This window comes from Dipodomys ordii, unplaced genomic scaffold (assembly GCF_000151885.1).
Source record: "Dipodomys ordii isolate 6190 unplaced genomic scaffold, Dord_2.0 Scaffold92, whole genome shotgun sequence".
Lineage (NCBI taxonomy): Eukaryota > Metazoa > Chordata > Mammalia > Rodentia > Heteromyidae > Dipodomys > Dipodomys ordii.
In genome coordinates, this window is record NW_012267308.1 from 3,839,735 (window position 1) to 3,854,347 (window position 14,613).

Here is a 14,613-nt window from a genome sequence, read left to right on the forward strand (position 1 = left end):
CAGGTACTCAGATGTGAGGACCATGGTTCAAAGGCAGCCCAGTCAGGAAGGGTCTTTCGATTCTTATTTCCAAAAAGATGGAAGTAGAGGCTCAAGTGATAGGGAAAAAGCTAAGGGACAGTGCACAGGTCCTGAGTTCAAGCTCCAGTACACACACACACAGAGACTCTGTTAGTATTCATTCAAGCCACCACAGTTGGATCCTGGCTTTTCAGTGCTTTCACTCAGTCCTGTAGCTTTTGGAAATCCTTGCCCTGTGTCTTCCTCAGAGTGGTGGACTATTTCAGTTACAGCCAAATAGCAAACAGCCTGGCCAGCTGGCATAGTGTCCTTCCGGGCTCACCCCCCTGCCAGCGCCCACCGTGCACCCCATCCCTTTCTCCTGTGGGCCTGCATGTCAGGCAGGCCTTGGAGTGCCATGCTTCCAGCTCCATCATCATTGTCGTGTGAGGTGCCCAGCCCTGCTGCTCCCAATGGCTCATCCTTTCTCTGCCAAGCTCATGAGGTCTTAGGAAGGGACAGCTCTGTTTGGCTCTCCTATGCTAGTCTTGGTGTTTCTAGAAAGATCGTTTGTCCTCTGATGGGAAGCCATCAGCTGGCCCCACTCCACAGGTAGATGTCTGGCCAGGCCTGGGAGTCATTGATCACCTGACTTCATGCTAGAGGAAGGGGGATGGGACGCACCCCACCTGGGGAGATGTTCTGTGAAATCATGGGCCAGAAATGGCAGAGCTGGGATGGAAGCCTGGGCAGTGGGAGGCCAGTAAGGGTCCAGGCCTCAGATTTGTAACAGGAAAACACAGGGTCTATGGAACCTATAAGTGGTGCTGTGTGTGTGAGCACATGCTCATGCACATGCACACCAATCCTGAGGCTTGAACTGAAGGGCCTGGCACTGTCTCTGAGTTTTACTCAAGGCTAACACTCTACCACTTGAGCCACAGCTCCATTCCTAGCTTTTTGGTGATTCATTGGAGATAAAAGTCTTCATAGACTTTCCTGCTCAGATTGGCTTTAAACCATGATCCTCAGATCTCATCCAACTGAGTAGCCAAGAAAACAAGTACCAGACACTGGCTCCTGACCCCAGAGGTGCTTTCCGATGGAGCCTAGGCTGATGGAGGTGTGGCTGAGCATTGAACAGGACAAGGAGGAATTGTAGGCAGGGGGAAGGACGGGTCCAGGCCATGACTGTTGAGTGGAAATTGAAGCCAGGAGGCCAGAGCTGGTCAAGGTGGTGGCGGTGGCCTAGATGCCATGTCGGGATGTGCAGGGGACCAGTGCCTGTGGGCACAGTGGGTATGACAAGCTAAGCAACAGTCTGGATGGCCCTTGCCAGCTCTCAGCGCGGGATGGTTTTATTACTCTCAGGCAGTGTGAACTTTTCCACCCAGCAGCCCCCAGACCCACGCTCCCATCCACACACCCCACTGGGAGGTGCCAGCCCCCTGGGAAGCTGTTTCTCCGGGCTCAGGGGCAGGGATGGGCAGGGCCTCTCTGGATGGGACACGCACAGGTGCAGGCGTGACACTGTTGGGCTGTGCAGCTGCTGTGGAGGAGCCGTGTGTCTACCCCCTTCTGCCTGTAGTAGGCACAGTGTCCTTTCAATAGTAGAGTTCCTGGTCCCACCAGCCTGGGGGAGGGGGAGAGGAGAAGGCTTAGAGCAAGACCTGAGAAGTAGGGAGCCAGGCCCCAAGGTGAGGGAATGAGCTGGGGGGCGGGCGGGGAGAGGATTGAGAGGTGCGGTGGATGATCACAAGTCAGGGGCACCCAGCCCCCACACTCACTCCCTGGGCAACAGCGAACTCCAAGTTTGCGGATCTCATCATAGACGAAGATGAGCAGGCCAAAGGGCATGGGGACCAGCCACCACTGGAAGCTGCAGGTGCAGGGGGGCGGTGGGTGAGGGCAATGCCCAGACCATGTCCACACCTCACACCCCATCCCCCCACCGGGCCCAGCCCCTCACCGGATCGGCATGAAGTTGAAGATGTTGGGCATCCCCGGGCAGTAACACAGGAAGCAGCCAATGCACACCTGGAACACGATGGCGATCACCAGGATCCGGTTCCTGCCAGGGTGGGAGGACAAGCTCAGGCAGGCTGGGAGCTCAGCACTGAGTCACGGTGCACTAAAGGTGGTGGCAGCGGGGCGTCCTCAGACACTAAACATGGGGTGGCAGTTCCCCCACTGCATCAGCAAGGACTAATGCACCGGTGCCCAGCCTGCCGTGGTGGTGCGGGGGCTTGCCAGTATGGGGAGGGACCAGTGCCAGGGGGTAGGGGGACGGGGGCGGACAGGCAGGGGGCAGTGGGGTCACCTAAAGAAGCCCTGCTGGAAAGCCGAGAGGCGGCGCGTCTTGCGGATAAGCACGTCTGCAATCTGGCACATCTCGATGCTGATGAAGAACACGGTGTAGCAGGTGTACTGCTGGTACAGGCGCTGCCCGAACGTCTGGACAAAACCAAGCCAGCCTGAGTCCAGGCAGATCAGCCACCCCCAGGGGCCCCATGGCCCTGGACCAGGACCCCCCATGCCTCCCTCCCCCTCACAGGAGGCTCGGCTGTTGGCTCTGTGTGACCTGAGCATGCAGCAGCTCAGATGCTGCTCCACAGGCTGTGCACCGAGCTGCCTGGCATTCACAACCAAAGCAGAGAAGCAGCTTCCTGGACAGCCCAGGGGAGAGGCCCGGAAAGGAAGGACTGGAGTCCCAAGGCAGGATTTGCAGAGACCAGTGGGAAACAAGGCACAGAGACACAAAGCAACTTGCCCAAGGTCACACGTCTTGTCAAAGCCATACCAGACCACAAACCCAGGCAATCTGCCTCCAAGAAGTCACCAGCACAGCTGGGTGCCCCCAGATGCTCTGACTAGCCTGTCCCCATAGAGCCATGGTGGACGGCCCCAGATCAGGTAGCACAGGATCAGGGCAGTCCCAGGATTGGGTAGACAGGAGCTCACCCACTCCTGGCCATAGCTGTCCTGCAGATCTTGTAGGTGGTGATCCTCCCACTGTGGCCGCAGCCCCACACACAGCAGAGGGAACCAGCCCTCCTGCGCCATGGCTGTGAAGTAGTCGGCGAAGCCAGCAAAAGACTGGATGGCACCTGGGAAAGAGGTGGGCAGCAGGGAGGGGCAGGGACATTAGGTCAAGATCAAGAGAAAGCCAGGCGCCGGTAGCTTATACCTGTCATCCAGGAACCTGGCATCTGAGGATCAAGGTTTGAAGCCAGCCTGGGCAGGAAAGTCCGTGAGATTATCTCCCATGAACCACCAGAAAACTGGAAGTGGAGCTGTGGCTCAAAATGGTAGAACGCTAGTCTTGAGCAAAAGAGTCAAGGACAGCTTTCCGGCCCTGAGTTCAAGCCCCAGGACCAAAAAAAAAAAAAAAAAAATCAAGGCCCTGAGATAAACATGAGACAGAGGCAGAAAAAGGGGAGAGGGATATAGAAAAATGTAGAGAACCCTCAGAAACAATGACCCAAGGGAAAGCAGGGATATAGGGGACCCAAGATCAGACACCCAGGCAGTTGTGTGCAGCAAGAAGAGCCCCAATGCACGCTCACCTATCTGGAAATAAGAATAGGCAGCCAAGGGCTCATTGACCAAGCGGTCGCGTCTGGGGTTCCGCGGACGCAGGTGCATGATGTCACTCTCTGCCTTCTCATACGCCAGGGACACAGATGGGAACTGGCCAAGAGCAGAAGGAAGTAGAGCTGTGGGTGGCCAGGGTCCTGTCCCACACTTCCAGCCATCCTCCACCCACCAGGCAAGAACAAGAGACAAGGCTTGCAGCTGCCCGTCTGGGTAATGTGTCATCTCCATTAAAAGGTTAGCTTTTGTTTGGCTCTCTTACTTTCTCCCTCTCCTCCATCCTCTCCAGCCCCTATCTCTTAGCTTTTTCACTCAAGACTAGTGCTCTACCATGTGAGCTTTTTTCTGATTAATTGGAGATGAGTCTCACAGACTTGCTTGTCCAGATACTGGCTTCAAACTAAGATCCTCAGATCTCAGCCTCCTGAGTAGCTTGGATCACAGGAATGCACTACAGCCATCCAGTTCCTGGATTCTTAGTTTCTGTGTGTCTAGTCTCTAGCCATTTTCTATGACTGTCTCTGCTTTTGTGTGTCTTTTGTCTCTGTGTCTCCATGTCTCTGTCACTCTGCACCTCTGTGTCTGAAGTGTCTGAAGTGGCAGAGCACTAGCCTTGAGTGAAAAAGCTCAGGGAGGGCTGGGAAGGTGGCTCAGTGGTAAAGCGCTTGCCTTGCATGCCTGAGGCCCTGGGTTCGATTCCTCAGCACCACATAAGCAAAAAGAAAAAAGCCAGAAGTGGTGCTGTGGCTCAAGTGGTAGAGCGCTAGCCTTAAGCTGAAGAGCTGAGGGACAGCGCCCAGGCCCAGAGTTCAGGCCCCACGACCAGACCAAAAAAAGAAAAAAGAAAAAAAGAAAAAGCTCAGGGACAGTGCTCAGTCCCTGAGTTCAAGCCTCAGTAGCAGCAACACACACACACACACACACACACACGTTAATCTTGGCCTATTGTGGCCACTAGGGGGCGCACATCTGGGGGTGGGGCACCACAGCACAGGGCCTGGGGGACTGAACTCACAATGTCAGTGCAGAGTTCAATAAAGAGGATGGTGATGCACCCAAGGGGCAGGGGCACACTGACGGTGATGTAAATGAGGTAGGGTGTCAGTTCTGGAATGTTCTTGGTCAAGGTGTACGCGATAGACTTCTTCAGATTGTCAAAGATCAGCCGGCCTGTTGGGAGGCAGCAGATACATCAGCCTCCTCCCAGCCCATTTCCTCCTGAGCCCACACACTGCCCATGCCCCGCCCCCCACTTTCCTTGGCCCAGCTCGGACCCTGTTCCACGCCTGTCACAATGGAAGCAAAGTTGTCATCCAACAGAATCATGTCGGCTGCATTTTTCGCAGCATCTGAGCCAGCGATGCCCATGGCTACACCAATGTCTGCCTTCTTCAGGGCGGGGGAGTCGTTCACGCCATCCCCTGTTACAGCCACGATTGCACCCTGCAGGAAAGTGCTCAGTGGGAGAATGCTCCAGGTCTAGCCTGGCCCATCTGCCACCTACCCCAGTCAGGCTCTCACCAGCCGCTGGCAGCTCTCCACAATCACCAGCTTCTGCTGGGGACTGGTACGAGCGAACACCATCTCGGGGTGGGTACGCAATGCCTCCACCAGCTCGGCTGGGTCCATGTCTTTCAGCTGCATGCCATTGATCACGCAGGCACGGGCATCTCTGGGGAGGGGGAGGAGTGCTGAGCTGGGACCTCTTCTGGCTGCATGGGACGCAGGGAGAGCTATGGGGGAGGGCTGAAGGGCTTACTTCCTGTTAACCTGGTCCACAGGTACCCGGAGGCGAGCAGCAATGTCCTCCACCGTCTCGCTGCCTTCTGAGATGATGCCCACGCTGGCTGCGATGGCCTTGGCTGTGATGGGATGGTCACCCGTCACCATGATCACCTGCAAGGGGTAGGAGGCAGCAGACCCAAGCTCCCCATCTTCCCTGAGAGAAAGCTCATATGCTCCATTGATTGTCTCAACCAAGCATGATGACCTACTATCTTGCCTAGACAAAACACCACCAGAGTTGGGTGCTGGTAGCTCACGCCTGTAATCCTAGCTACTCAGGAGGCTGAGATCTGAGGATCACGGTTCAAAGCCAGCCCGGGCAGGAAAGTCCATGAAACTCTTATCGCCAATAAACCACCAGAAAACTGGAAGTGGTGCTGTAGCTCAAGTGGTAGAGCACTAGCCTTGAGCTAAAGAGCTGAGGGACAGTGCTCAGGTCCAGAGTTCAAGCCCCACAACTGACAAAAACAAAAAACATTTCCTGTCTTTGAGAAGCTGACATTCTGGCAGGAAGAGTCAGAAAACAGGCAAATTAAACAAATGAGTTATACAGCATGCTAATAAAAGAAGGGAAAATAAACTCCATGAAGGAGTAGCTCAAGTTGATTAGGCCCAACAAAGGCTTTACTAGAAAGGTGACATTTAAGGGGAGACCTGGAGGAAGAGAGATCCTTTTTTTTGGGGGGGGTCCGGTTGTGGGGCCTGAACTCTGGGCTTGGGCGCTGTCCCTCAGCTCTTCAGCTCAAGATGAGCACTCTACCACTCGAGCCACAGCGCCACTTCCGGCTTTTTTCTTTTTGCTTATGTTGTACTGAGGAATCGAACCCAGGGCCTCATACATGCAAGGCAAGCACTCTACCACTGAGCCACCTTCCCAGCCCGGAAGAGAGATCCTTGAAGGAAGAACTGTCAGTGCAAAGGCCCTGGGGTGAGAACATGTTTGAATTTCTGGGAAAATAGCGGTGCCTAGAGAGGAGTGGATAAGAGGTAAGAGAATTAAGGAGTAGATTAGAAAGATGGCAAAGCCACTTGCTAGGTCCTTAAAGACCACTGGAAGGGTTTGTTCTCCAGCAGCTCTTTACCCTTGATTTGTTATCTAAGAACCCTGTCAGTCCTTCTGGCCATTGGGTTGAAATGAGATCCCTGGCTATGATTGGGCACTTAAGCCCAGACCTGGCCCCAACAAGCTATTCTGTCCCAGTTACACACAGTAATAACTGGTCCAGGGGTGAATAAATATGTGACCCAATCTGGCAACTGACAGGTGAGAGGTCTAAGTTAAAGCTACTGGGGTGGGGTGAGGGGGAACAGAGAAAAGCAGGGCAGAGGCCAGAAGAAAGGTGAATCCCTAACGACACTGGGCTCCTGGATCCAGCTATATCTGAGTTTTCTTTTTGTCCTTCTCCTATTTCTCAGGAGTTTGTAGTTGGGTTTTTCTGTCACCTCACCCCCCCCCACCCCCAATTCATCCATCCTCCGTCCTCACCCCCGCCATCAGTGGCGTACCCGGATGCCTGCGGTCCGGCATTTGAGCACAGCATCGGGGACAGTGGCCCGGGGAGGATCAATCATGGAGACAAGTCCCGCAAAGCAGAGGCCACTACTGGGAAAGTTCATGGCCTCCGCGTCGAAGGCATAACCAGGCGGGTAGTCCTTCTCATTCAGGTAGAGCTGGCAGAAGCCTGGGCGGGAACCAGGGAGCGTGAGGGGGAAGGTGGAGGGGGAGGCACCACGCCCCCCCCCGCCCTCCCCCGGCCCGGCCAGGCGGGCTCACCCAGCACGCGCTCGCCCAGGCCCCCCAGGCTGAGGTAGGCCGTCTGGAAGGCCTCGCGCCATTGCTCGTCCAGGGGCAGCTCCTGGCCCTTGATGAGAATGGAGCTGCAGCGCTCCAGCACGCGCTCGGGGGCGCCCTTCATCACCAGCAAGTGCCGCGGGTCACGTGGGTCCTCCAGCGTGTGGATGGACAGCTGTGGGAGGAGGGGCGTGGCCACCTGTGGGCGTGGCCGCACTGCGTGTGCACGGCGGCCGGGCGTTGGGGGCTGAGGGCGTGGCCACGGGGAGGACTGGGCTGTGGGCGTGACCACCAAGGGCGGAGTTGGGTTTGTGGGAGCGGTTACTCGGGGCGGGGCTGAGGTGTGGGCGTGGCCTGAAAGGTGGGGCGGGGCTGAGAACGTGGCCTCGGAGTCTAGGGATTAAGCCGCCTGTACCCGGAGACGGACTTTGGTAAAGACTAAAGACTAGGACAAGGTCCTGGGCACCAGGAATGAGCAGAGTGGGGTGCAGAGTTGGACTGGAGACATTTCATGAGTAGTTACTCCCGACTCCCTACACCCCAAAATGAGAAGGCTGTAGGGCGTGAGTGGGGGAGGGACTGGGGGTGTGTGGCCTAACCACGGAGGGGCTGGGCCTGTGGCAGGATGGGAAATGGGGATGTGAAGAAATAAGGGACCCCACCCTAGGCCTGCTATTGGTGGTCTCCTGGAAGGGGGCTCTGTGTGTGTGTGTGTGTGTGAGAGAGAGAGAGAGAGAGACCTGGGGGGTCGTGGGCGGGGCTTAGTGGGCGGGGCTTTGGTTTGGTGGGCGGGCCCGTTGCATCCCCCTGCTCACCTGGAACTTGTTGGTGGAGTTGAAGGGGATCTCGCAGACTTTGGGGAACCGGTCCCGGTAGCCCATGGCGTTGCCCAGCGTCAGCTCTGAGAACTTGAGCAGTGCAGTCTCGGACGCGTCTCCGATCACGATGCGCTGGGAGCGAGGACAAAGGTCAAGGTCGCAGTGGGTGTCACCAGGCTCCCGGCATCCCCTGGCGTCCCCCAGGCTCTCACCTTGGGCACAGGAACGGCGTCCTGGCCAGACTTGAAGGCGGCCCTGTTGCAGAGGGTGAGCACGCGGCACAGCGCCCGCCACGTCTCCGAGGACTGGTCAAACGTCTGTCCTGGAGACCAAGCATCCAGGTTGGGGCCAGGAGGGAGGCCGGGGCAGAGCCCCCAGAGCCTGTCCCACAGGTCCCCTCCTCACACCCCACAACAGGACCTGCTCCCTAAACCCCGTATCAAGTCTTCAAGTCTCTGAGATGGGATTCTGAGCCCCCTGACAGACACGAGCTGAGGAGACCCCATTAATTTAAAGCCTTCCCTAAGCTCACTTAAAATCACCACAAACCGAAACCTGCCCCTCTCTTCCTCCCACTTCCACACCTGACTGGTCTTCCGTGGTGTCTGCTGTGTGGATGTGGTTGTCAAACCACAGGTGTGACACAGTCATGCGGTTCTGGGTGAGGGTCCCCGTCTTGTCGGAGCAGATCACCGATGTAGAGCCCAGGGTTTCCACAGCTTCCAGGTTCTTGACCACGCAGTTCTTGCTGGCCAGCCGCTTGGCTGTCAGGGACAGGCAGACCTGAGGAGAGGTGAGAGATGCAGGCATTGGAGCCAATTACTGCTTCCAGTACCTTCTACTCCTCTCTCAGAGCTGGAGATGAGAAGGGGATCCTTTATTCCAGCCATCATCTGGCAAGTGCAGCATCCTGCTCCCCAAAGCAAAACTGAACAGAATGAAAAAGGCTTAAGCCAGGTTGCTGGTGGCTCATGCCTGTCATCCTAGCTACTCAAGAGGCTGAGATCTGAAGATTATAATTCAGAGCCAGCCCAGAAAAGAACGTCTATGAGACTCTTATCTCCAATAAACTACACAAAAAAAAAACCTAGAAGTGGACTGTGTTCCAAGTGGTAGAACACCAGCTTTGAGTGCAAAAACAAGAGACAGTGCCTGGGTCCTGAGTTCAAACCCCAGTACCAGCAGAAAATAAATATGTAAATTAATGCTTGGAGCCAGGTGCCAGTGGCTCACTCCTGTAATCCTATTCAGGAGGCTGAGATCTGAGGATCGAAGTTTGAAGCAAGCCTGTGTAGGAAAGTCCATGAAAGTCTTAGCTCCGATTAATCACCAGAAAACTGGAGGTAAAGCTGTGGCTTAAAGTGGTAGAGCCCTAGCCTTGAGCAAAAGAACTTAGGGACAATCCCACAACACACACACACACACACACACACACACAAAGCCTGGATACACGCTGGCTGCCCACACTAGGCCTCAAGCCTTCTCCCTGAGCCTTCACGCATTTGGTGGTTGCTGAACCAATGGATGATGGGAAAGTGGCAGGGAGATGGATGGATGAGGGACAGGAAGGGAGATAATGGGGGAAAGCCTGGATGGGTAAACAGATGAACAGGCTCTGAGCTCTCTCGGTCCCCTTCTGTGTCCCCCACTCACTGTGACAGTGGCCAGCAGCCCCTCTGGCACATAAGCCACCACAATGGCCATGAAGAACACCATGGCCCGCAGGAAGGTGTAACCGATGCACATGGCCACCACAAAAAAGGTAGCACCAAAGAGGATGGCCAGGCCCGCGATGATGTCCACAAAGTGTTCGATCTCAATGGCGATAGGTGTCTTCTCGTTCTCCACTCCCGAGGCCAGCGATGCGATCCGTCCGATGATCGTGCGGTCCCCTGTGTTCACCACCAGACCCTGAGCCGTGCCTGCAGGGAGAGCGGCTGGGGGTGAGCCTTCTCTGTGGCTGTCCTGGGAGTGGGGAGGTGTGGGTCACAGAAGATAAGAGGAGGGGAGCCTAACGAAGGCAGTTGTGGCTGCTCAAGGAGGAGCACAGACCCTCGAGGCACATGGTGGAGAAGAAGGCGATGTTGCGGGTCTCCAGGGGGCTTTCGTGTGTGCACTCTGGAGAGCGGGTCTGTGGTTCCGATTCTCCCGTGAGCGAAGAGTTGTCCACCTTACAGCCCTGGGCTGACAGGATACGGATGTCTGCCGGCACGCGGTCCCCGCCTTTCATCTCCACCAAATCACCCACTACTAGCTGGTCTGCATTGATCTGGAACTTGTCCCCATCCCGGATCACAGTGGCTTGCTGTGGGGGACAGCAGAGCGGCATGAGACAGGTACAGGTAGACTTCGCTGACTGGGATTGGGGACATAAGGAGGTGGAAGGTGGGAAGAATTGAGGCCCTAAAAGAAGGAGTGGGGAACATCTGGCCTGAGGGCTTTATAAGACCTTGGAAATCATTTGGCACGTGACAGGACACACACCAGATCCTGCTAGTCCACTGCCTGTGGCTGTCTGCCTGTATTACTAATGTGTGTGTAGCCAGGCGCCAGTGGCTCACGCCTGTCATCCTAGCTACTCAGGAGGCTGAGATCTAAGGATCCAGGTTCAAAGCCAGCCCAGGCAGGAAAGTCCATGAGACTCTTCTCTCTAATAAACCACCAGAAAACCGGAAGTGGCACTGTGGCTCAAGTGGTAGAGTGTTAGCCTTGAGCTGAAGAGCTTAGGGACAGCGCCCAGGCCCAGAGTTCAAGCCACATGACCAACTAAATAAATAAATAAAGTGTGTGCACATGTACATACATGCATAAATATTGGGGCTTGAACTTAGGGCTTGGGTGTTGTCCCATAGCTTTTCCACTCAAGACTGGTGCTCTACCACTAGAACCATGCCTCCACCTCCAGTTTTCTGTGGGCTAATTGGAGATATGAGTCTCACAGACAGGATCACTAGTTTCCAGGTGCTTGTGGTTCATGCCTGTCCACCTTGCTACTCAGGAGGCTGAGATCTGAGGGTTGAAGTTCAAAGCTAGCCCATGGAAGGAAAGCCCCTAAGATTATCTCCACTCAATTACCAAAAGAAAACAACAACAACAAAAAAAAAAACAAGTGGAGGTGGAGCTCAAGTGGTAGAGAGTTAGCCTTGAGCAAAAGAAGCTTAGGGACAAATTCTCAGTCTCTGGGTTCCAGCCCCAGGACCAGCACCAAAAAAAAAAAAAAAAAGTCTGACAGATATTCCTGCCAGGGGTTGACTTTGAACTGCTCTCCTCGGGTTTCAACCTCCTAGGAGCTAGGATTACAGATGTGAGCCACCCAGCACCCAACCATTGATCATTTTCTATGGCTGGCAAATGACGCTAGGAATATCCATCTAGCCTTTGACAGCAAAGACTTCTTCCCGCTCCTATAGGGGGAGAGATGAGCAGCCTAGAGAGGGTGGGTTGGGGATGATAGAAAGCGTCACAGGGCTCCAGGCACGGGAGGAGGACCCACCTGTGGCACCAGGTTCTTGAAACTGGCAATGATGTTGGTGCTTTTGAACTCCTGATAATACCCAAAGCAGCCAGTGACCACCACCACAGCAATCAGGGCCAGGGCCAGGTAGAGCTGGAGGGAGGGAGGACAGAGTTATGCACAGGGGCTGGACACTCCTGTCCAAGGCTGCTACCCAACACCAAGAGGCCTCCTGTGTCCCCTGGTGTTCTTGGCATCACCTCCAGGGTTTCCCCCCATGCTACTGCGAAGCCTCCCACACTGCTCCCTGGGGTCTGAGCTCCTGTCCCCAGGTCAGGTGCATCCATTCATTTATTTACTTACTATTTATTTGTGTTGGTCATGGGGCTTGAACTCAGGGCCTGAGTGCTCTTCCTGAACCTCTTTTGCTCACAGCTAGTGCTCTACCTCTTTGAGCCACAGCTCCACTTCAGGTTTTCTGGTGGTTCATTGGAGATAAGAGTCTTTCCTGCCTGGGTTGGCTTTGAACCTTGATCCTCAGATCTTAGCTAGGATTACAGGTGTGAATCACCAGCTCCTGGCTTATGCATACCTTTATTTCCTGTGTATTGTGTCACTGTGTCCCTAATCCTATGGCTTCTAAATCCTGGGTCTTCACAGTCCCCATATTCTGAGGTTTCTTGCATCAAGTGTGTGTGTGTGTGTGCGTGTGTGTGTGTGTGTATACCTATCCTGGGACTTGAACTCATGACATGGGCACTGTCCCTTAGTTAGTTAGTTAGTTTGTTTGTTTTACACTCAAGGCTACCACTCTACCACTTGAGCTACAACTTGACTTCTGACTTTGTTGGTGATTAAATGGAGATAAAAATCTCATAGGCTTTTCATGCGACCGCCATCCTCAGATCCCAGCCTCCTGAGCAGCTAGGAGGACAGGGGTGAGCCACTAGCACCAAGTTGTCCCTTAGTCTTTTTACTCAAGATTGGTGCTCTACCACATGAGCCACAGCTTCACTTTTGGCTTTTTGGTGGTTCATTAGAGAGAAGAGTCTCACAGACTTTTCTATCCAGGCTGGCTTTGAACTGTGATCCTCAGATCTCAGCCTCCTGAGTAGCTAGGATGACAAGTATGAGCCCCTGAGATACAGCACTCAAGTCCTACATCTGCTTTGAGTTTTGTTGTTGTTTAGGTTTGGACTTAAAAAAAAAATCCTAGTTGGGCTGGGAAGGTGACTCAGTGGTAGACTGCCTGCCTCGCATGCATGAGACCCTGGGTTCAATTCTTCAGCACCACATAAGCAGAAAAAGCCAGAAGTGGCGCTGTGGCTCAAGTGGTAGAGCACTAGCCTTGAGCTGAAGAGCTGAGAGACAGCGCTCAGGCCCAGAGTTCAGGCCCCATGACTGACAAAAATAAGTAAGTAAATAAATAAATAAATAAAAAGTTCTAGTTGGGTTTCGAACTCAGTACCTGCTGCTTTTGTTCACTGGCCAGTATTCTACCAGCTGAGCCACATCTCCACACACCCCACTTCCATCTTTACATATGGCATTTCTGTGTTCCCCCACCTCTCATGTCCAATGTCCCTGTGACCTATGACCTCTGGCCCCCCGTTATCCCCCAGGATGGAGATCTCCACGGCTCTGCCTCCTCAGCCTGTGACCCTTTGGTCCGCGCTGTTCCCCTCTATCCTCTCACGTCCCGTCCCTGTGGGCTATATCTGCCCCTCAGCGCCACACACTCACGTTGTCGTCGGTGGTGAGGTCGCCCTCGCTGGCCTGGATGGCGAAGGCAATGAGACAGATGGCGGCGGCCACCCACATGAGGCACTGCAGACCACCTGCCAACTGCCGGGCAAACTTGACGTATTCCGGGGTGCCCTTTGGGGGTCTCAGAGCATTGGGCCCATCCCGGAGCAGGAACTCGGCCGCCAGGCTTGCAGTCAGGCCCTGGGAATGCAGGGGTGAGGTCACATCAGGGGCCCCGCTCTCCTGCCCAGTCCACACGCCCTCCCCCTCCCTGTGTGTCTCGTATTTCTCCTTCCCTCTCCCCTCTCTCCTCCCCTCTCCTCAGTTTGACCCTTTATTTTATTGTCAGTCATGGGGCTTGAACTCTGGGCCTGGGCGCTGTCCCTGAGTTCTTTTGCTCAAGGCAAGCGCTCTACCACTTGAGCCACAGCGCCACGTCCGGTGTTCTGGTGGTTCATTGGAGATAAGAGTCTCATGGACTTTCCTGCCTGGGCTGGCTTTGAACCACAATCCTCAGATCTTAGCCTCCTGAGTAGCTGGGATTCCAGGCATGATCTGGACCAAGTTTGACCCTCTAATGCTTCCTCTCTTCTCTCTCCCTCTCCCTGTCCCTCCTCACCCCTACATCAGCTCACCTTGGTGGCACTGGTCCTGTATTTCTGCTCCAGTTCGGCCACTGACAGCTGGTGATCATTCTGTGGTTGGGGACAGGACACTGACTCTAGCTCTTCCTGGCCCCAGTCCCCCAGCCTTCCGTCCCTCCTCTCTGGCCCCCCAGCCCTGGGCTCACGATCTCCATCTCCTTCTTCATGTTCTCCAGCTTCTCCTTCTTCTTGCCACCCCCACCGCCTGCCTTCTTCTTGCTCATCTTGGCCGACATGTCCCCACCAGGGCCAGATCCCAGCTCCACGGAATAGAGCTCGTAATTTTCCTAAGGATGGAGGGGAACAAGGAAGGCAAGAGATGCCACTGAGACCCCTGCCCCCTCCCCCCCTGCCCTCCCCCCCTGACCCCACAGGGGTCACTCACTGCCTTCCCCATGGTGCTTGGCCCCTCTGCCTTCCTTGTCTCTGCCAACTCCTGGGGTCTGGACTGGCTCTGATATACCCAGGGCAGATGGGGTGGGGCAGAGCAGACCTGGCTGACGGCAGCTGACTAGAAGGCTCCTTGGACTGACCTCCAGGCCTGGAAAGCCCAGGTGTTTCCTCCTGGATGCCCCAACTGGCCCAAATCCCAGCACACCTTACCACTCAGCCCGGGAGCCATGGGGAACAGCCAATGGGAAGAGCCAGTGGGTGTTCTGAGCTGGTGGGTATTCACTTATTTAACCTTCCAGTGACCCTTCCAGGTGAGGACTCCATTACAGCTGGGAAAACTGAGGCACTGGGGGAGTCAAGTGACAATACTCAGGGTTGAAATCAACT

General features: G+C 55.0%; 1 protein-coding gene across 3 annotated transcripts; it reads right to left on the reverse strand.

Annotated features, from left to right (window-relative positions):
• Nucleotides 1-1,595: 1,595 nt before the first annotated feature.
• Atp4a (ATPase, H+/K+ exchanging, alpha polypeptide) lies at nucleotides 1,596-14,249 on the reverse strand. Of its 3 annotated transcripts, none has more exons than XM_013026212.1 (22): nucleotides 14,219-14,249; nucleotides 13,980-14,120; nucleotides 13,825-13,884; nucleotides 13,187-13,390; nucleotides 11,483-11,596; nucleotides 10,042-10,294; nucleotides 9,643-9,911; nucleotides 8,574-8,772; nucleotides 8,202-8,311; nucleotides 7,987-8,121; nucleotides 7,154-7,346; nucleotides 6,886-7,061; nucleotides 5,354-5,490; nucleotides 5,143-5,266; nucleotides 4,869-5,037; nucleotides 4,610-4,764; nucleotides 3,567-3,690; nucleotides 2,962-3,107; nucleotides 2,321-2,454; nucleotides 1,970-2,071; nucleotides 1,788-1,879; nucleotides 1,596-1,633 (listed from the first exon to the last, which is right to left on the reverse strand). In XM_013026212.1, exons 1-22 carry the CDS (start codon nucleotides 14,228-14,230, stop codon nucleotides 1,605-1,607), a joined length of 3,078 nt encoding a protein of 1,025 aa, XP_012881666.1. In that variant the 5' UTR covers nucleotides 14,231-14,249; the 3' UTR covers nucleotides 1,596-1,604. The 3 variants fall into 3 exon arrangements, with proteins under 3 accessions (XP_012881666.1, XP_012881664.1, XP_012881665.1); XM_013026210.1 differs by having other exon boundaries at nucleotides 5,116-5,266; XM_013026211.1 differs by having other exon boundaries at nucleotides 5,116-5,266; nucleotides 14,222-14,230.
• Nucleotides 14,250-14,613: the final 364 nt, after the last annotated feature.